The sequence below is a fragment of the Glycine soja genome, chromosome 2 (genome assembly GCF_004193775.1).
Source record: "Glycine soja cultivar W05 chromosome 2, ASM419377v2, whole genome shotgun sequence".
Lineage (NCBI taxonomy): Eukaryota > Viridiplantae > Streptophyta > Magnoliopsida > Fabales > Fabaceae > Glycine > Glycine soja.
The window spans coordinates 39,684,805-39,706,635 of record NC_041003.1 but is presented as its reverse complement, the minus strand read 5'-3'; the positions used below and the strand labels follow the sequence as shown (position 1 = coordinate 39,706,635).

General features: G+C 32.0%; 1 protein-coding gene and 1 long non-coding RNA gene across 2 annotated transcripts; both read left to right on the top strand.

Annotated features, from left to right (window-relative positions):
• Positions 1 to 5,328: 5,328 nt before the first annotated feature.
• On the top strand, positions 5,329 to 10,137 carry LOC114393850 (ubiquitin carboxyl-terminal hydrolase 18-like). The gene is made up of 10 exons (XM_028355315.1): positions 5,329 to 5,820; positions 5,932 to 6,117; positions 6,430 to 6,609; positions 6,785 to 6,901; positions 6,994 to 7,065; positions 7,823 to 7,885; positions 8,140 to 8,285; positions 8,362 to 8,571; positions 9,563 to 9,616; positions 9,909 to 10,137. Exons 7-10 carry the CDS (start codon positions 8,232 to 8,234, stop codon positions 10,056 to 10,058), a joined length of 468 nt encoding a protein of 155 aa, XP_028211116.1. The 5' UTR covers positions 5,329 to 5,820; positions 5,932 to 6,117; positions 6,430 to 6,609; positions 6,785 to 6,901; positions 6,994 to 7,065; positions 7,823 to 7,885; positions 8,140 to 8,231; the 3' UTR covers positions 10,059 to 10,137.
• A 793-nt stretch (positions 10,138 to 10,930) lies between these two features.
• LOC114393843 lies at positions 10,931 to 16,573 on the top strand. Its single transcript, XR_003662614.1, has 3 exons — positions 10,931 to 13,757; positions 13,949 to 14,098; positions 16,227 to 16,573. It is a non-coding gene; the product is annotated as an uncharacterized LOC114393843 (long non-coding RNA).
• Positions 16,574 to 21,831: the final 5,258 nt, after the last annotated feature.

The following is a 21,831-nucleotide window of genomic DNA, read 5'->3' as shown; positions in this document are numbered from 1 at the left end:
TAATGAAATGTGTCTAAAAAACCCTTATCACTGGAACTCCTATACTATGTCACTATGTGTGCCTAGGAAACAAAGTTGCGCAACCTATGTTCAAAGAACTGTTCAATTCACTAATATCCACGAACCCATGGAAAATTTTCACACATCCATCCTCCAAAAAATTTTCTTAGTGGAAACAATAAATAATTTTTAATATTTTTACAAAAAAAAAATAAGACAAGATATTATAAAATATATAATATTATGATAAAAGAAATCTAAAATTTCAAAATACAGATAATTTAAATTCTGAAAACTAATATTTTGATCTCTAATCACTACTAAAAAAAATATTTTTTAAGACGGTCCTGGAAGATTTTTTAAGACAGTTTTCAATCGTTGTTGAAGTTGTCATTATGAAAACTAAAAACTTTTCATGACAGTTTTTAAACCGTCTTATAAGAGTATCATTTCTAAGACGGTTTTGCTTAAGAATTGTCTTAGAATATATTTTCAAGAAAATAAATTAAAAAAATTGAGAATTCTAAGATGATTTTTTAAAAAAACTGTCTTGGAAAATAGACTTTTTAATACGATTTTTGAAAAAACCGTTTTATAATATTTTTTTTAAAAAAATTACTGTAAATTATTAAATAACTTACATATTTTCTACTCTTCAAAATATTCTATGAACAATTGAGATAATAAACATTTGAGGTCCAACAAATCTTATATATAACAAGGGACCTTTTATGTACGAATATTCTCAACCAATCTAATATATAAAGAATCCAAGTATGAAGATTTATGCAATTCAATCATCTAAATATGATAATATTTATCTCTTTCTTTTAAGAAGATTCAATAAGAATAGCAAACTACCTCTGTTGGTCCTTCACAAAATTTAGAGCAAGCCCCTCAATAGGTCCAATGCTTTTGTTTTTTTTACAACAAATATGGTCTGATCAAACTCCTCAGGAGCTTCCTCAAAGGGAGACATCTGACCCACACAAGGGGTGTGAGTAATTATTAGGCAACATGAAAACAAAAATACATATGAACCTTAACTTTGTAATTTTTTTTTATTGTTTCATGTGTAGTAGATAAATATAAATAGCATATACTTGTAATCTCACAATTCACCTCCAAAAACATAAAAAAAATGCTTTATAAACATCATCCAACCATTTCAGAGGCTAATCTTATAAGCGTTATCCAAATTCTATCTGCATTTACCTCCATAATAGTGTCAGTACCAAACTCCTTCCTCCATTGTAGCATATCATTCCACATATGCTTTGCTCTTTCAATATCAAACTTCCTCACTTTCAGGAACCTATAAAATGTAAACAAAAAATGTAAAAAAAGAAGTAAAAATTCCATTTCAGGAAATGAAGAAAATTATCAAAGGCAAGGCACACTTTTACATGACGTGGTAATCATCGTGTTTCTCAAGAAGCAATTCTTCCATGATCAAGGCTTGGTGAAATGCATCAACGGCCTACTGCTCCTTGAAATTCCGAACATCTTCGATCGAAACAGAGCTAACACAACCATCGCTTTTCCTTCTGCTGCTTTTTTTCTCCAGTGAATGCTTGAACTTGGAGGATGTGTTGAGCGCTTTCTTCTTCAAAGATCCAATTCTTGTTCTTCTTTCATCTTCAAAGTTCTCAAAATCAGATCTATTTTCCTTCTTCTCATCATTCCTGAAGAATCCTTCCAAACCTACCACAATAACCAAAATGAAACGCATAAGCGAAGAGAGAAAAACTAAACTCTATGAGAGAGAAAAGGAAGTTATAGGGTCTAGAGAAAGGCATGACTCGAACATGCATGATCCACAAGAGACCTTCTTCAATCCCTTACAGATCTTCATGAATGCTTCCATTATAGCGTTGGTAAGCTCGCGACACACGCCGAGCTTGAGGATCTAGTCTTGGAGGCATTGACAGAGAGGTGGCCTTGGTCCCTCTCACAACGGCTTGGGAACCCTAGAGGGAGAGTCAGAGAGTGAGAGGGAGAGTCAGAATACAGAGCTTGAAAGAGTAGAGGGAGCTAGACATAAATATTAAAAAAGTGGAAAATCTTCTAAGACGGTTTTTACAAAACCATCTTAGAATGACAGTCTTCTAAGATGGTTTTTGAGAAATTGTCTTAGAATGACAACCCTTTTAAGACGGTTTTCATGAAACTGTCATGGAATGATATTTTTCAAGACGGTTTTTGTTCGTTGAAAAACCCAATATTTACAAAATTGTCACCGCTTTATATACTTAGACGGTTCTTGAGGAACCGTCGTCGTTTCGCAGTTGTAGAAAATGTTTTTTCTAGTAGTGAATGTCAGGTCTCACAAGAGAACAATACAAACAAAATGTAGCATCTTTTGATACACTATATTCCAACCAATTGCTAAACTTTGAAAACTAATCAGGACTAAACTTTCAAAATAGTATCCTAAATTGTCGTTTTGGAAAATCATGCTTTCTTGGTTGACAAGGACCTTTTTGCAAATAAGCTCTTCGAATGTTATTCCGATTATTAGGATGATAACATGATATTTGTTTCCTCTCTCCTAGATCAGAAATAAGGTATTCCAAATCAGCTTTTAAGAATCTTTTTTTTTTTTTTTGCAGATGACTCTAATGGTGTTGTTGAATCCCTTTTTAAAAATTTCTTCATTTTTAGAAAACTACAAAAAAATAAAGTTTAAGGTAAAAAAAGAACAAAATAAAGATAATCTCCCTATTGCTTACAAATAAAACCCCCTATACTATGTTAAGCCTCATCAATAATTTATATTAAAAAATTGAAAAGAGTAAAAAACTATTGTTTTGATAAAAGTCTTACCGTGATTTCCCAAAAATTGCAACTCCGCAATGACTGCAATGCTACCAATGCACACAACACACATGCCTGTGAGTGAGACCATCGTGATTCCGTGTACGTGAATAAATGAATAAGATTAGAAATTAAATCTAATTAGATTTAGGGAAAATGAATAAAAAAAGTGTAAGTGAGTGACAAAGTGATTTAACGTGAGAGACAGTGGTGTTTGGCCATTTTGAGAATTAGGAGGGTCAGAAGGAGTGAGAGACGATTCACATTGTAATCAAATGTGTGTGATAAGTTACTAATTTAGTGTGTGAAACGGTGTGATGTTTTTTCTGTGTTATTGGAACAATAATAAGAATTGGGCTAAATGATTTAGGCTTAAACATGTAATTTTTGTATTGAATGTCTTATGTTTGTTTGGACTTTGGGTTAAAAATATCCAATGAAAACAATATATAATTTTTTATGGGGTAATTTTTTTTTTATATACATTAACAAATTTTATTTGCATCGGCTAGTGCATCTATCCCCTCCTCTCACTCAATAAAGTGAATCTTTTTTTTTTAAATAAACGCAAGTTCACCACAGATCCATGCAACTTCGTGGGCATTTACTGCAACTTTGACAAGGTCATAGCGCTCACCGATCGGCTCGACCCCATCGTTGGTAGGCTCTCCGCCCTTACCGAGTTCACCATCATTCCCGACTGAGCTTGAATTGCTCTCCAATTTGAAGAAGCTCAGGTTCCTTGACGTTAACCACAAATTCATCTCTAGCGAAATTCTAACCAAGATACGTAACCTCATAGTTAGAACCATCGATCTTAGTTGCAGCCAACTCACCAGACGCATACCCTTTTCACTTTTGCTTTTCTGCTTTTGTGATGTTGATCTGTGAGAGTAAGAAAGAGAGAAAAAGAGAGAGCGAGAGAGGGAGATAGAGAAGTGTGACCGTGAGTTGGAAAGTTGGGTGGTGCCACCGCCGAGAATGAGGGGCAGTGATGCTCGTCACATGTGCAAGAGCGTACGGTGCTTCATGTAATATTGCAATACTTTTTTAGCCTGTCTTTTTTTAAAAAAAAAATTGAAATAACTTACAATATAATTAAATTTCGTTTAATTGAGAAATTTAATTAAAACAATTTGTATGATTTTATGTGAGAATTTATGGTGACTCTTTAAATTAAATTAAAATATTTTTTTTTCTCTAATCTACCTTAACACATGAGACAATCTCTTTGTTCACCTAAACCCACTAACCAATTTCAATAGGAAATTCAAAAGCCAAAATTGGTCATACTCCACCATATGCATAAAATCCATTTTTCCCAATGTTTAGTTCAAATACATGCCTATGGTTATAGTAGAAATCATAGCCTTTATTCACCTATAAGACTAAAGACTATTGGATGGGCTCTTTCTTGTACCATACGACAATGACAAGCAACAAAATTGTGAGTCTTGATCAGAACAAAACTTTCCAAATTTTACTTTACTTCAATGACTACTCTTTACACCTTCTATTAACTAACATTTAAATCTATTTTACCTTTAAACCCATTAAGAAATAGAATCCATTTTACCCATCTGACTCAAAACTCATCACTGGCTTTATTATCTTGTAACATGCATCTGAAACTGTGAGGTAGAGAGTGAGAAAAATATCTTCTTGTTGTTCTCTTTACTAGCAAGCAAAACTATGAGCTAAGGGAACAAAGCCTCACCATCTTGATTCATATCTCTTCTTCCTAGGGTTTTATCAACACAAGGCAACAACAAGTAAGGTAGCTTATACCTTTTCTCTTTTGATAAGCTAGCATGAGTAGTTAGGGTAAACTCTGTGATTCTCTGTAGATTGATTTTTTTTTTTTACCTGTTTTGGAGATGCTTGTGATGGTTAAAAGTTCTGTGAGGGATTATTCATTTTTTATAAAGACCTTGTTTCTTGTTTTTGGAGTTTTATAGTTGCCTATGTGGTGTGATAAACATATGAAGAGTTATGTAACTTTTGTAAAGATTGGTTGTTGATAGCTAGGTCCATAATAGTTGTTGTATTGTATCCAAAAAGTGTGGTTTTTATCATGGTACATAACTACTTGAGTTAGTGGAAGGGTATACACACTTGTAGCAATTTTGTTTGATCTTTTTTTACGCCTGTGTGATGTTTAAACCGTGAGCTGCTGAACATATAAATATAATTATGTCTTACCTTCTTGTTAGTTTATTGGTCCACTATACTTAAAAGGTTGGAGGCATAGTATGAACTCTTAGTTTCTTACAATATGATTGATAAAAATCACTACTACAAAAAGACTCTTTTAAGATGCAAGTTTTACAACGGTTATATAAAAACCGATGTTGTATGTAAGTGGTGGTAATTTTGTAAATAATTGCAATTTTTTAAAGATGGTTTTCTTAACAGCGTCTTTGAAAACACTCTACGACGTTGGCTTCTTAAACAACTGACTTTAAATACTAGATTTTAAAGTCGATTTTGAAAACCTGTCTTCATCGAAAGGGTTTTCCTATCCTTTTAATTTCATTCACACTGTCTCTCTCTCACTCGCACCCTCCTACTCCTTCCAAAACCAAGCTTTCTTCAAATGCACCATCTTTGCCAACCCCCTCCTTGCCTTTCTCTCCCTCAGCCCCTAACGCCCCCGCGACCGCTTCAATGTCGCCGCCCTCTGTCGTGCCGCAATAGTCTAGTTCGACAATGGCCTGTGTCTCCTCGACAATGAGCGTCTATAGAGGTACATAACAAAGAGTGTCTCAGAACCGAAAAGGAGTATTGTTGTTCCATTCTTGTTAATGGAGATTTTGCGAACATCAAAATTGAGAACTGCGTACGCTTGCAACACCTGTTTCAAATTCAAAGAATGATTTACATGAAAGAGATGAAGGAGAGCTTGAGCGGACAGGACAACCACTATGCATTTATGAACCTTATTTTGGGGAAGGATCCTGGTCTTTTCTACATCAAAAATCTCTTTATCGAGGAATTGGCCTGGTAAGTTGTGTGTGCTTGTATTTTCTATAATAGTTGTGTTTTTTATTCAGAACTTATAATGAGTGGCTTCTGATTTCAATATGATGCAATGGATGTACTGGATGTTTGCAGCCCAGTAAAGGTAAAAGACTAGGGAGAGATAATGTTGATGCTCTTTCTTGTCTTCCACTGCTTAATAATGGCTACTATCGAGATTTACTTGGTGAAGATGGAGCCTTTTTGCAATTGCAAATAGGATTGACCGTTTACACAAAAATGCTTGGATTGGATTTGTCTTGGAGAGCAACAACAAAGAAGGTATATGATTGTTTTTCAATCTCATTTCTTTGGAGATTTGCATCTTTATATTCTTTTTCATCTGCGAGCATATTGGATTTGGCTTTAATAAATATTAATTTTATCCTTGTCAATCATTTTCGGTTTGAAGGATGTGGACTCGTGATGCTAATTTTATATTACCTTTTCCTTGTAACTTATTTATATAGTTATTAATTGTGGTTATAATAAGGCATTTAAAGCTGGAGATTCTTTGTCTAATTAGAGGTTTTGAAATTGTGGATATCATGATTGCCTTACAACTCATGCTTAGAAAATCGCTGGCTTATGAAGGTCTTGCACGTGGCCTTCATGAAGGTGCAAAAGGGATTGAGAAGCATGATGTGCAACTGCGTTCTAGCAGAAGATTGTGACCAACCTGACTAAGTTATACTGGCTAAGGCCCTTTGTGCAAAGCACAATGTTAGCCTACTGATAGTTCCGGGTGCAAAGACCCTTGGAGAATGGGCTAGTGTAAGTGTCATTGATAGTAAGCCTTGTTGATTTCATTCCTTTGGGGAATTTCATTTACTTTTTGTTGGATAATATTTAATATTGATTATGACTATTCTATATTTATGCCTTCCAATGGATTAATTTATGCCATTGTTTCTGTGCTTTAATTTTGGCGGACTTTCTCCCTGTGCAGTTGTGCAAGATTGATTCGGAAGGAAAAGCTAGGAAGGTTATTGGTTGCTCCTGCAGTTGTGCAACATTGACAACAAGCTTGCATAAGTTGAGGCTCGGGTTCTTCTTGCTCCAATTGGTAATTGTCTTTAGTTAAATTGGTCAATCAATGATAGGTTTTTAACATTCTCCTAGTCCTGATAGTACATTTTGGCTCTTCTCTTTTCATAGTTGAAATATCATGAGGCTGGAAGGAAGAAAGAATACTTGCCACAAGTTGGTCAATGGAACGTGATGAACAAGGTTATCTTATACTTTAAAAGATTATAGTTACAGTATAATTTTTTTAAGTGAAAAAAAAATTAAAACTACTTGTTCCCAACCGAATGTAATTCTAGTTATTTCAATGCAAAAAGTTATAAACGGAAGCACTGTAAGATATTGGGCATGTAATTCTAGTGTTGGATTTTAAATAATAGGCATGAACTTATTTGTTATAATCTTATAGACCTTGATTATTGGTAAATTAGTATTTTCACTATTTTCTACTTTTTATTGTCAAAGTTCACACTATTTTACTAGAAATTCCATAATGTGCACCTACCCTTGGGTGTACACATTTTTTATCAGTTTTCTTAGTATGTTCACGTCTAGGAATATCTCTTATCCCTTACAATATATGGCTGCAATTTAAATGTGAAAGCTGGATAAGAAGGATCCATGTAATTGAAAGTTAAGATGGCCTATGTAAATTGTTATGTAAAACTCTATTTTGTGCAATGAAAACATTTAGTGAGTTATAATGGTCTAATCAAAATTGCAAGATACAGTTAGCCTTAGACCTGCATATGTCCCTGGCTTTTATGCTTCACTATGTTAAAGGCCTTTCTTGATCTAATTTGTATACAATTAGTTAAGAAGGCATTTTACTAAGCAATCAAGCATTTTGTCGGTTATGTTCTCTACATGTCTGACTGTCTTGCTATTCATTTTGAGTCTTGAATCTTAAGGAATTTATAGTCTTGTTAGAACATTCTAATTTTTGTGTTTGCCTTTGCAGTATCCTCCTTTTTATAAGGACATGAGTTTCTGGATCAGTGAATCATTCATCGAAAACAATCTTGTGAGAACATGTTTGTTTTCCCTTGACCAAATGTCACTTAAATGAATAACAACATTATATGAATTACAATTCTTCAAACTTGTCATAGGACATAAAATACTGCATAAGTTTTCTTGTTCCATTTCCAAATATTTGCCTTGTAATAACCTTGTTCCATCATGTAATATGTGGTTCACAAGTACCATTGTGTCAGGTTGCTTGATCTTGGAGAAGCCTCACGAAAACTTTCAATATTATCTTACCATTTTTTTCAGTGTGGCCATCTTTGACACATAGTTTGGACTACTAGTTTCCTTACATTTCTGTGTTGAGCAAGTGTAAATCTTACGAGAAGGCCAAGAAGAAAATGACAGTTTTAGAGGCACCTAATGTTCTTACTATTGCATTAAAGAGATTTCAGGTATTTGTTACATTTAAGGATAAGATTTTATCACCCATGTTGTATGAAGATTTTAATATTTGTTGTGTTATTCCAGTCTGGAAAATTTGGGAAGCTCAATAAACCTATACGGTTTCCTGAAATACTGGACTTGGCATCTTTCATGAGTGGGACTAGTGATTTGCCTATATACAGGCTACATGGGGTAGTTGTTCACCTGGATATCATGAGTGCTTCTTTTTTGGGTCATTATGTGTGCTATGTGAAGAATTTCCAAAGCAGTTGGTTCAAGGTTGATGACAGTGTGGTATGTCTTAGTTTTCATTATTTGTATATCTTGAGAGATAACTTCTTTGGTTCTTAATTGTACTATGGATTTATGCTATAAGATCATAAGCTAAAATGATCCTCAGTAGGTTGTTATAAGCAATATTTGAGTAAAATTTGAAGTACATAATCTTAGTGGATTTATATTGTTTATTCTATAAAAACAACTTAAGAATTCATTAACAATAATTCTATTTATAATTCAAATAAAACTTTTACCATAGCACATGACACTGGAACTTTGAATAATAATATTATGCAAGGTACCAACCTGAACAGGGCTCCATCAATGAATGATTAAAGCCAGGGTAACAACCTGATTTGAGTCCATAATGAATGCTCCACAAACAAATGTGTTTCATAAAACCCTTTCGTCATAGCTGAGCTGCTTTTGGGTTCAGTGTGTGAACATACAAATCAGATTTTTGCCTTTGATTGTTAGGGAAAAGAGTTTTTTACCCACTTTCATAAAGCTGCAAATAAAAAAGTGACCATGTCCTTAAAATAAATTAATCCAAACATGCATGGTAGACACAAGGTAAAAACTGGCAAGAGGTTCGTAAATGAAAGTTCCCGTAGCCAATTTGCTTCCTTTTTCACCTCCTAGTGTAAACCTTCCAAACCTTGGGTCCATGTAACAATTGTTGGACCAGTCAACCAGATGATCCTTTGGGCTTTATAAATTGGTTTAGGCTTTAAGAGCCAGTGACTGCATCAATTGGGTAAGGCTTAGGAAATTGCGCCAGTGACTTAGGAGTGTATCAAATTTGCGCTCAGGTTTTTTTGAGTTTCTTTTAAGAAAAGAAAAAAGTTGAGTTAAAAAGAAGGGAATATATATATATATATATATAGGGATGATTTGAAGTGGTGGGAAATGAGTATTGCTCATGTTACTTGGACTTGCTTTAATCTGTTCCTTATGAATTGATGCTTGAATATGATCTAACATTTTTCTATTTTCATTAAAACAGGCGATATCATTCCCAGATTTTTTCTTGGTTGATATCTTAACTTCCATGGCTAAGGTCTGCTTCCTTTTATATAATATCTTTCTGTTAGAAAAGTCTGTGTCCTCCTATTCCATGTTAATCTTTATTATTAAATATTATAAGTTTTGAGCCTAGATATATGTTTACTTGGAGATCCGAAGCTATATACTTTTGCCTGCATTTACTAATGCTTGTTATCATAGATACCGAGGTCCAACACTGACACAATCTGAGAGTTTAGAAATGACATAACCTGTTGATCTAAATTTTATTTTCTAGTAATGCATTACTGTTTTATTTGGGCATGCATTTTTCAAATTTTTTGTAGGTTGCCACAATTGCTTTGTTGGAAGCTGACTATATTTGTGGCAGCCACTCTGTTGCAATCCCTTTGGTTCTTGTTTTGCCTAATCTTTACGGCTTCAACCAATGTGTCTCCGGTAGTACAAAGACATTGGAGAGAAAACTACTCTTCTGAACGGTAAGAACTTTGCCAGTCTTGATCTAAGTAATGCACTTTTTTGTTTGTTTTAGAATTTATATTAGTCATTGATTCATGTGGTGAATATTTGTACCAATATCATCACAAAAAAATTTAACAATTTAGTGAAAAATGTTATTTTTTATAAGTATTGTGTGTTTTATTATATGAATTTGTTATATTATTTTAACAACTATTTTGGTTTGAAGTTTGAACCTGATTGTCTTTTGTGGAGAATAATCATTTTTTACTAAAAAATATTGAGAGAGAGAGAGAGTTGATAGACTTTTTTAAATAAATAAAGAATTTCTACTTCTTTATTTCAATCCTGAATTCCCTTTGAATTTAATTGAATTAAAATCATAGCTAATATTTTTAACAACATTAAGGAATTTAATTATTAGGAAAAGAAACTATGTAGTTATTATAAGGAAGATTGGTGCAACATGGATGGCCTCAAAGGCCAGCCGGATTCACGTAATAACCAAAATAGCAGTCCAATAAGATTAAAGTATATTTTCAATTCCACAACATATTTCAATGTTTAGTTTTAATCTCTACAAATTGATATTACATTTACTAAAAGTGATCTAGTTTTAGTCCTTCGTTAGGACTAAAAACACTGCTTTTTGGTAAATATAAATTAGAAATCTATTTCTTCAAGGAAAAAATAATCTATTTGATGGACAAATAAATATTTTACCCATTAAAGCCTAATATGCTACTGCTTTTAGTTTCTTTAATTGGTGTAATTGTTGTGGCTCGTGAATTTGAAATTTTAGAACTATAACATAAATCCAAATTTAATTGTTAGATTTTATCACATTTATTTTTTGTAATGTAGTGGCCAATTAATACAAAATTATTCTTAAGATGATTATAAAGATAATTATTACAATAACTAATAAACTTAGTACGTACCATAAATCTATTGATTATTATACATATCAAAAGGCTTGGTTGTTGTTGTTGCCTTTTTGTTGATTTGAGTTAGAAGGAATTACCCGTGAAATATTTTAATTCAAGGTAGTAAATGCTTAGGACACAAGTGAAGAAAGTAAAAAAAAAAAAAAAGGAAGGAATTTTTAACCTCCACACTTACAACTAAGTTTTTTTAAGTCATAATATATTTGTATTCAGATAAGTAACATGTACAAGAGGTATAATAAGCAGAACCAATAAAGTTTTGCGATAGGCAAAAGTGTACCCCTGTTACTTTCAATCACCTAAAGCAATCCTATAACAAGATTCAAAACAAAAGAAAACCGCATTTGTGTATGTTGCATGATGCTATTTGTTCAAAACACAATCTCAAGGGTTAATACACCAATATGAGAAAGCAACTCCCCCAAAACTCTCCCATCTATACATCCACCAATTCCATGACACTAACTTAATCTGATAAAAAAATCAAAATAATCTATATGCTTCTAATTAAACACTATTATTTCTATTGATCCACACTGTCCAACAAGTAGCATGCCAAAATCAATCTTTTACCTTTTTTCCTTCTAGCACCCAACAGATTCTCTCTAATCATCCCAAACAGCTTATATGATTTGGAATTTGTAAATCGATTCCCACCTATGCCATAAGTCTTTCCCACAATCTGTTAATTACCGAACTTAGTATGAACAAATTGTTGCTAGTTTCCACCTCCAGGCCACACATTTTGCATGAAGAATTGTAGTCTTGAATAATTTATTATTATTACGTACAACAATTTATATGTTCACATCTATTAGACTTATGATCTGGTCGTTAATAGCCATTTGATTATTTATGAAGGCAAATGATCTGATAATTTATATGTTCACATCAATTAGTGTTGTGAAGTGTGCACTTTAATTCCTAATTATCATAAAGATAATCTAATTTTCACTTTCATCCTATTTTCTTATATGTTTTAGTAATTGCAAGAATGCACCAATGCAAGATACTTCAAGTAGTTCATTTACAATTTCTTCACCACAGGTAGCACAAATTTATCATTACCTGAATGAAACACAGTCCTTCACTTGATGTGCTTCACATCATTAACATAATCAACAATTTGTCATTTTAAGGTTTCCCCAAGTCATGCTCGAATTAACTATAAGAATGGTGCCTTCTTTGATGGGATTGAAACCTTATCATTGAATTCTGTCAAAGAAGTCTTCTTCGGATACCATGTTTTGTTGAGTCAGCATCTTTGATAGTAGTGAAACCACCTATACTCTTTGTTCCCTTCTCTGTCTCTCCATTTAAAATCTATCACATTACTAAATAATTTATCTCTTTTGAATAATAACATTCTCTAGGTTGTTAGTTTTTTCTACTAAGTTGTTATTTTTTGTTGGAGGGACTGTGAAGGGGACATAAAAAGGAGACAGGTATTTGATTCCCTTTGCGTGAGGGGATTTTCCTTGGTATTTTGTATTTTCTTTGGAGGCTCATGTTTGCTATTTGATGATGATTGCTTTGTTGGCTGCCTAGTTAAATTTTGAGCTTCTGCCAAACTTTTTGAGCCCTTAGGACTTGGATATCTTATTTTCTTGATTCACTCCTTAAATTAAGATTTGTTTTATGCTCACCACTCCATTGTTTTGGGCCATTTTACACTAATTGCTATAAGTCATTGTAGATTTGATATTTTTTTATTTATTTTGGTCATGGTCATGGTCATGGAATTTATTAAAAAAGTTACAGGGGTATTTTTAAGCCATGATTCTTGATTTTCAATTTTATGAGCATATCTATCCTTAGAATTTGTTTTCAGTTCATATTCAATTAAATCCCAAGTATATATTATTTGTTTAATGCCATCTTGCATATGTGAAGAGTAAGGTATCAACTAGTTTGACTAGTTAAATTTGTTGGAGATTGAGATACACACTAGAAGAAAAGTAAGAGTGAGCAAACTCTGAGAGAGGTTTTGATAAAAAGCGTGAGTTAATTAGAGTCGTTATGTAAGGCTATTTATTTAGACCCTTTGTTCCTAACAAGGCCGAAAATAAGGTGGGTAGGTAGAGCAAGTTGATGCACCTGTGAGTTTTATCAATTGCTAACTTCTTTTAATTTGTTAAGGTTGGCTACTACCTAAACCTTTTATCCGAACATCGCATCATAGTTCATAGTAAGACCAGGAATATGAATCTCTTAAGTGTTTAATCTTACAGTGGCATGTCAGAAGCAAATGAATATTATTTTATTTTCCTGAATATATATATTCCATTTGCTTTAGAGGGCTTCCAATTAATGAAATAACGTACTAAATTTTTTATGGTGTAAACTTAGATTTATCCAAGAAATAAAAATTATAAAATGACCTAAGTTGAAATGGTTGAGTTGAAGAATGTTGACACATGTTATTTTCCAATCAATTTCAATGCCTTTGACTACATGAGAAGTGCTTAGGCCATTTTATGTTGCTTCTTGCGTTTTGATGTATTTGCAGTCCCTTCTAGCATAATCAGGTAGCCTTGTAACATTCAATATTATAGTTCTTCTTTTGTGTGCGGTTTTCTCTAATTTTCTATATATCTGATAGTATTTTTTTAACACTAGGAGATAACTCTCATCTTGTGTTGTCCATTTTGGTCAACCACTTGGATCATAAGAATGTTGTTAAGAAGTCTATCCTTCATATTGATATTATCAACACCACCATGTAGCTTGCACAAAATGTGAAGCAACTGGCTTCAATTGCAATAATTGGTGCAATATCTGACCTCATTAAACATTTAAGGAAATGCCTGCAAAATTTATATGACCTCATTGTAATTTAATTTTAATTATTCTTGTTGAGTTCAGTTAGTATGAATATTTCTTTTTCCCTATTTCCAATGATAGAGACCTTGGATCTTTCCTTGATCTAGTTCTAAATCAAATGTGTCTGAAATTTTCAGGATCAAAGTTCTCTTAGGTTGAGCAGTCACCAAGTGAGTCTTTTGCTTTCTTCAATTTGGGTTCAGGCCACATTTGTGGAAAATGGCCCTGCAAATTATGAGGCAATGGCACACACCTATAGCATTGCTTTATTATTTTCTCGTTCTAAGGTGAGTTTGGTGCTTACCAAGTGTTGTTGTTGCTTATAGATTATGATCAGTAAAGACTACCAAACTTACTTTGTTCATTATTTTTAGTGTTACTTATTTATAATTATAATTGTTTAAAGACAAATGCTAACTAGTGTCTTTTATAAAAATAAAAAGTAAAAAAAATTATTAGGAAAGGAAGCATTTATTATATTAGAAATACAAAATGTTATTAAAACTTTTTAGGTAACTAGAAACATTTAATAGGGTATTCAATGCTACCTAACTAGTTCCATTAGGGCACTTATTAACAAGACCCTTGTTTAAATTGGTAATCAATTTAGTGGCAGCAGTTAAAATTTTGATTGGAGTTTTCATCTTTTCAGAAATGAAGAAAAAATAATGCATATTACATTCCAAAAACAACAAAGCCTTACATGTATTTTTAAAATTAATGTTGATCACTTTTAATTCAAGTAATAATGCATGATTGATTTTCCTTAAGTTTGTTAGATGCACAGACAATTTTTTGCTTTATGAAATCCTCTTATGCATTCTATTATTTGTGTATGCATGTGGTTCAATTGTAGTTAAATTTTTTTTAAAAAAAAAATATTCCAAGACGATTCTCTGAAAAACCGTCTTAAAATGTCTACATTCTAAGATGGTTTTCACAACCTCAATATATTTTTTTTTTTAAGAAAACACATTCTAAGATGGTTTTTCAGACACCTGTCTTAGATAGTTTACCATTCTAAGACAATTTTTAACTAAGAACCACCTTAGAAAAGCATTATTTTAAGACGATTTTCAGGTAAGAACCGTCTTAGAAGTGTATATTTTTCTAAGACGGTTTTTTATGAAACCGTCGTAGAAAATGAAGACTCTCTACAACGTTGGTTACAACAACGGTTAATAATCGACACCGAATGTGTCTTTTAATCAACGTAGAAAGTGCTTTGTCTAGTAGTGAATGTGAATAAAACTCCAGGAATAAGAAATATAAGACGCTCGCATACCACTTTTTTTTCATTGTTAAATAAAATTAGAATTTAGTATATTGGGATAAAAGTTAAAGATCCATCCATGAGTGTTTAAGTCTTAACAAGACTTGGAAGATAATTGCAATTTTCATGCAGTGAGTAGAAATCAAAACTAGAATCTTCATAAGTACATATGGATTTAAGAAAGTTTCAGAAAGAAAAACCATGTATTATAGGGTTTCCCTTTTTAAAGGTTGTTAGGCTAGCTTTTAATTAAATAGAATTGAAAGGTTAAGCTAACAACTTACAGTGAAAGTAGCAATGTAGAAATTTTATAATTAAAAATCCTAATAAAAATTTACGATAAATTTGAGGACAGTAGCCTTTATAAATCTTTTAGAAAATTCCCTAGTTTGTGAAATATTAAGATTTATTTACTAGAAGTAAGAATTTAAAATTTTAAAGGGTTTAGTAACATTGAAAGTATGAGTAAGATAGTTATTAGAAAATCCTTAAGGATTTTATAATTTATGACTTCAAGAGTAAGGTGGTGATTAAGCTTAGTACCTAGTGGAAAGGCCCAACCTTTCGAGGTGACAAACATATTAATATGTCTAATCCGCAAAAGGGTGAATCTAAGCAAGGACATCGTTGAATTCTACTTTGGATGGGATGTTAAATTGCATGAGTCATTGAGGAATGCTTGATAAGTGTTAGGATGGCTAGTGGAGGTACCTTAGGTATCCTTGAGGATATACAGATGCACATACGTATATCTTGACAAAGCTGCAGTCGATTCGAGATTAGTACATGTTATCCCCGAATGGTTTTTTTTTATGGCATGTGCCACTTTCCTAGATTTGTAGAGTCATATGCTTTTGGTGTACCATGTTAAGGGATATGTATGGCTGGTCACTCAAGGTCGTCGAAGATCTCTATGGAGTTGTGTATGTCTACATTGAGATATTCATATTATGTCGATTTGGGATAATGTACCCATTTTTCATATTGTTTATCTATATTATTGTGCAAATTTATTATTCATTCTTGCGGATATGTGTAGAATGTTATTGTATATTATCTTTATTTCTTATAAGCTTACCCTTGCATTGTTTGTGTGTATGTGTTTGGCTGTGATGATCACAATGATGTGTTCACGAGAGAAGATGATAAAGATGTGTTGATTCCTGGTGAGGTTCTACGTTGGGATTATGGATATCAATGTAGGACACAACAAAAGCAGTGAGGACTTTGTTTCTGTATCTATACAATAGTTAGTTTTCGATGAGAAAAGAATATGACGTCTTCAGTTGGATCTATTGATCTTCATTTTGTTGTTCTTAGGAATAGATGTGTGTTGGCCAGCTGGGGAGTGAGTTGATGTATTAGGCTTTCCTTCCCCTTTTGATAGGTACTTTGAAAGCCATGTATGTTTTATTTAGAGATACTTGGATTTCTTACTAATGATTGTAGTTCCATAAGGCACAATACTATATTTTCATTGTTTCTGTTATTAGTACGTATTATCCAACATGTACCACGTTTAATTATTAGAACTTTACATGATCTTAGATTGTGAACTGGGAATGAAATCACAAAAAAATTACAACAATGAGTTGGTTGAAATCACAAAAAATTACAACAGTAAGTTGGTTTAATAAGAGATTTTCAAATTAAAATTGAATCTTTTCCATAATGTTGGTTGAATCGACGTCATGTAGCAACAGTGAGTTGTTTCACTTCACGGTTTTGGCCTTTGGGGGTAATGCAAGGGTTTTGTTTAAGATTTTGGTCTTTTTTCTTCTTCTTTTGCTTATGTTCTCTGATAAAATTTGTGATGTTTGGATTTTTTTTAGTTTATTATTAGTAAATTTTGAATCTTTGCTATTTTAGTTGGATTGTTTTATGATTGTTACATGGATATGAATTTTGATTTGAACATGGGATTGTGATCTACGTTGGTTTTTGGCAATGATATTAGTCTAAAGTTTGTGGAATCTAAAGGGAAAAAGACAATGACATTTGTGTCCAAAATTTTTATTAAACAAGCATGTGACATGTAATTTGGATTAACAGAACTAACACCATTATTGTGGAGGGAGTGTGGTGTAACGGATTGTAAAGCTTAGGGGGTGCGAGTGCAAGGATCATGAAAAATGTGGGTGCGAGTGTAATAAGTCCAATGTACAGGAGATACGAGTATAATTTGCTCTTGATTTTTCCTCATGTCTTATGTATCTTTTGATTTTATTAAAGTCAATCTATATATTATTGTAGAAATATGTCTTTGATGCAACACATATAAATTTAAAGAGCATTTAGTTTTTTATTTTATTTAAATAAGTAGCATTTAGATCATGACTTTGACTTAGATTATTTGAATGTGATTCTTTATTGAGAAACCATTAAAATGTCATATTTTGTATGTGGGTATGAATTTTCTTCTCCAATATTTGAGTGTGATTATGTATTATATTATTATTATTAATCATTTAAATTAATTTTTCATGAAGTTTACTTCATTAATAAGACATCCTTTTCTAGCACTTAGGTTGTTTTTGTGGAAAACAAATTCAAATGGCAATAAGAGAAAACAACAAACTCATTTAGCTAATTGAATACTATTATTATTTATTCTCTTTTAGAGAAAAAAATATGTAAATTTGTTGATAATTGCAATTACATTATACTATTTAGATTGAAAGTTGGATGATACAACAAAAAAATGTAGATTTGTTAAAAATTGCAACTACATTATATTATTTAGATTAGAAGTTGGATGATATAACAATTTTCTTTTCAAGTTTAGCTTCTCAACAATGATTTTCAGGCTCTCATCATACACCATTTTTCTTTATTAAATATAAATTAATTATATATACAATTTTATGTTTATATATGCTTTTTTAGGTTGAAAGATGCATAAGAAGAAAAATATCCCCTTATTTTTTAAGAGAAAATGAAGAAACACATAACCTTTGTCTTGTGCACTAACTTCAAATTTAGATACTAATGTTGAAAGTATTAGTAAAGTTGGACATTCAAAAATATCAACCATACAAATTTTTTTCCAATCACCGCATTTCAATGATTTGAAGATTGAACAAGAAAGAAGTACTATTGATCTTTGATTTGTGATCCTGGAAAACGTCCACAAATATAGAATTATCTATTAACCACCAAGATGAAATTCATGGGAGCATAAACAAATTTTGGATCATAACAAATTTTTAATATGGATGTGTATCCTCTTTCTAGTCAAGAAGATCATCGTCTTTGATTTCAAAGCTCATTGGTTTAAAACTTTTCCTTGGTTAGAGTACTTACCAAAAAACAGTTTTTTTTTCTTTTCATGCTATTAATTCTCTAAAAAAATCAAGTTCATTCACTTTGAATGAGATTTAGAAATTGGAGAAAGAAAATAGTGGAAAAAAGATTGATCATTTCTTTTTCTCATGCGAGAAAAGATCCTTATTCACCTCATAATGTTTCTCATAAGATTTTTAAGAATCAATTTTGTCATATGGATAAAGTTTGATCCAGGAAAAATTGACGGCAAATTTTGAGTAATTTGTTGCAACTTAAAACTTTTGTGAACATTGTTGAATGGTTGGCATTTCAAACTTGTTCTTTTAGAGGACATGATGAAAGTTTGGGATCTAAAAATTGAGGTAATTTTCTTGAAATGATAAAGCTTTTAACTTAATGAAGTTGTATTGAAAAATGATGCTCAAAATGCAAGATACACTTTTCCAACTATTCAAAAAGAAATTTTACATCTATTTGCTAAGGTGGGAAATGAAATTTAAGATGACATTAGTAGTGCAAAATTTTGTTTAATTGTTAATGAAGCTCATGATGAATCTAAAGTGAACAAATGATTCTTGTTATTAGATTTGTTGATAAGAATGAATGTGTTAAGGAGCATTTTTTATGCATATGCAATATACTACATCATCCACTATTAAGCATACAATTTGTTCAATATAGTCTTGTCATAATAAATTATTTACAATTTTTGATTCTTCAACAATGTCCTTATGCATATTAAATATATTTTTTTTTTGTTGATGGATTGGCAAGTGCACCAATTCGTCCCAAGTAGTAAAGTTAAAACGGAAGTTCAAGTGTCAAATCTATATGAACTTTGTTTGTACTTAGGTAGATGAATATTTTATTAATGATAGAAAATTAAATCAAACAAGAGAAAAATTTAAACAAGAATTTAAATTTATTAATTAAAAACATAAAAGATGAGAAAATCCAATATTATTGTAGAAGGAAATTCACAAGATGAGAATGTTGGAAACTTAGCCTGCCAGAGCTACTCTTTGATGTAATGTTAATGATTTTTCTCTATTTGTAATTATTCCAATTTACACATGCATCTACTAGTATACTCTAACTTTGGTCCCCCGCATGAAAGATCTTATTTTATTTATTTTCTCTCTCAAATTCCTTTGCAGAGCTAAAATAGTAAATTGCATTAAGAATAGAGAATATAACATGCTAAACAAATATCAAATATCCCTGGTGATGACTTTATTTAAATACTCTTTCCCATTTCTATTAGAAAATAATGTTTCCCAGCACTACCCTTAAAACTTACCATGCAAATGGGTGATCAAGCCATAGACAATAATATTAAGCACAAGAAAGGATAATGCAAATGTAATAGTATTAAATAGATAGGAAGAGAAATTACATCAAGAGTAGTTGGCTGTCAAGTTCCCAACAAAGGGGGTTTAGCCTCTCATTGTCATGGAGGCTTTGCAATTGCAAGAGAGAAATATTTAGTAAAGGGAAAGAAGATAAGAAAGGGAATGAAAGGAAGGAATGGTTCACAATGCTTGCTTCTCCTTCTTCTAGCATTTTCCTTCTATAAGGAATTGTATTCTCTTGGAATTTCTGTGTGTTTTTTTCTTCTTCTCTCTACTTTTTTTATAGGTGCAAATTAGCTTAGCTAAGTGGGCTTTTGAACTAGCCCGCCTTCCTTAATTAGTCATGCTTTCCTTAATTAGCTTTGTTTTTCTTAATTAGTCTGCTTTCCTTAATTAGTCTACTTTTCTTAATTATCCCTGCTTTTTGGGTTTTATTTTACTCATTAAGCATCATAAATTCATCACTTTTAATATTCTACACAAAAACTTAAATGATGTTAATTTAACAATTATTTGCTCAAAAATAAAGAATTAGGAGAGAAAAATTACAAATTTCTATATAATTTAACCCCAAAATATATTCATAATTAGCAGTTATCAGTTTTGCTCACCAATTATTTGTTGCATCAGCTAAAAAAAGTAGTTGGTGTACATGTTTTTTTCCTACAACTTGAACATGATTGTCAATGTTGTGTGTTCTTCTTGTAAACACAATGATGAGTTACAAGTTGCTTATACAATTGAAATTGCTCATTTGGTTGTAAATAATGAGATTGGGACATGAAGATGAGCTAATCAAATTGGCACATTAGAAGAACCTGGGGTACTAGATGGAGCTCATATTTCAATTCAATTTGTAGCCTTTGATACATGTATAATATAACTATTTTAGTTCTTGAAAATTTAGTTGTTAAAGGATCTACTTATGCTCAACAAGGTAAGGTTACTTATGCCCTTAAAGCAATTACCTTATTTGATTTTGTTTTTACTTTACATGTGATAAAAGAAATTATGGGAAGAAATCATGCAAGATGTCTTATTTCTTTTGTACCCCAATGTGCCTTATTAAGCCCTCTTCATGTGTATCTCTAATAAGCAAGTCCCTAACTGAACCCTTAGGCACACAAAGTCTCTTGTCCCTTAACAAATACCCATCATGCCTAAAACACCCATCAAATGCAGTATGAGAACATGTTTGATATTTATCAGAAAAATCAGCATCATGGTCATACAATTCCTGAATGCACTCAAAACCAAGAAACTTAGTTTCAAAGGTAGACAATAATGCATACCTGCAGGAGAATGCATCAACGACCACATTATTCTTACCTTTCTTATGCATGATCATATAGAGGAATTGTTCAAGAAATTCCACCCACTTGGCATGCCTTTTGTTCAACTTTCCTTGTCTTTTCAAGTATTTCAAAGACTTATAATCACTATGAATAACAAATTCCTTGGGCAAGAGATAATGTTGCCAAGTCTACAAAGCTTTAATTAAGGCATACAATTCCTTATCATATGTAGAATAGCTAAGAACAGCCTCATTCAGTTTCTCACTAAAATATGCAATAGGATGCCCCTCTTGCATCAACACAGAACTTATGCCTACCCCAGATGTATCACATTCAAGCCCAAAGGATTTAGCAAAATTAGGAAAAGCAAGAACATGGGCATTAGTTAAATTTTCTTTCAAAGTAGTAAAAGCCTTCTCATGCTGATCACCCCATTCAAAAACAACATTTTTCTTAACAATTTCATTTAGAGGTGCAGCCAAGTGCTAAAATCTCTAACAAACCTCTTATAGAAACTTGCTAATCCATGAAAGCTCTTTACCTCACTTTTATTTTTGGGGGTTGGCCAATCTTGAATGGCTTTCACCTTCTCTTGATCAACCTAAACTCCTTGTGAGATAACAATAAATCCAAGAAAAATGACATGGTCCATACAAAACACACATTTTTCCACATTAACATACAATTTCTCACACCTAAGTGCTTCCAAAACACCCCTTAAATGCATAGCATGGTCATCATAAGATTTGCTATAAATAAGAATATCATCAAAATAGACCACAACAAACTTTCCTTAACACATGATTCATTAATCT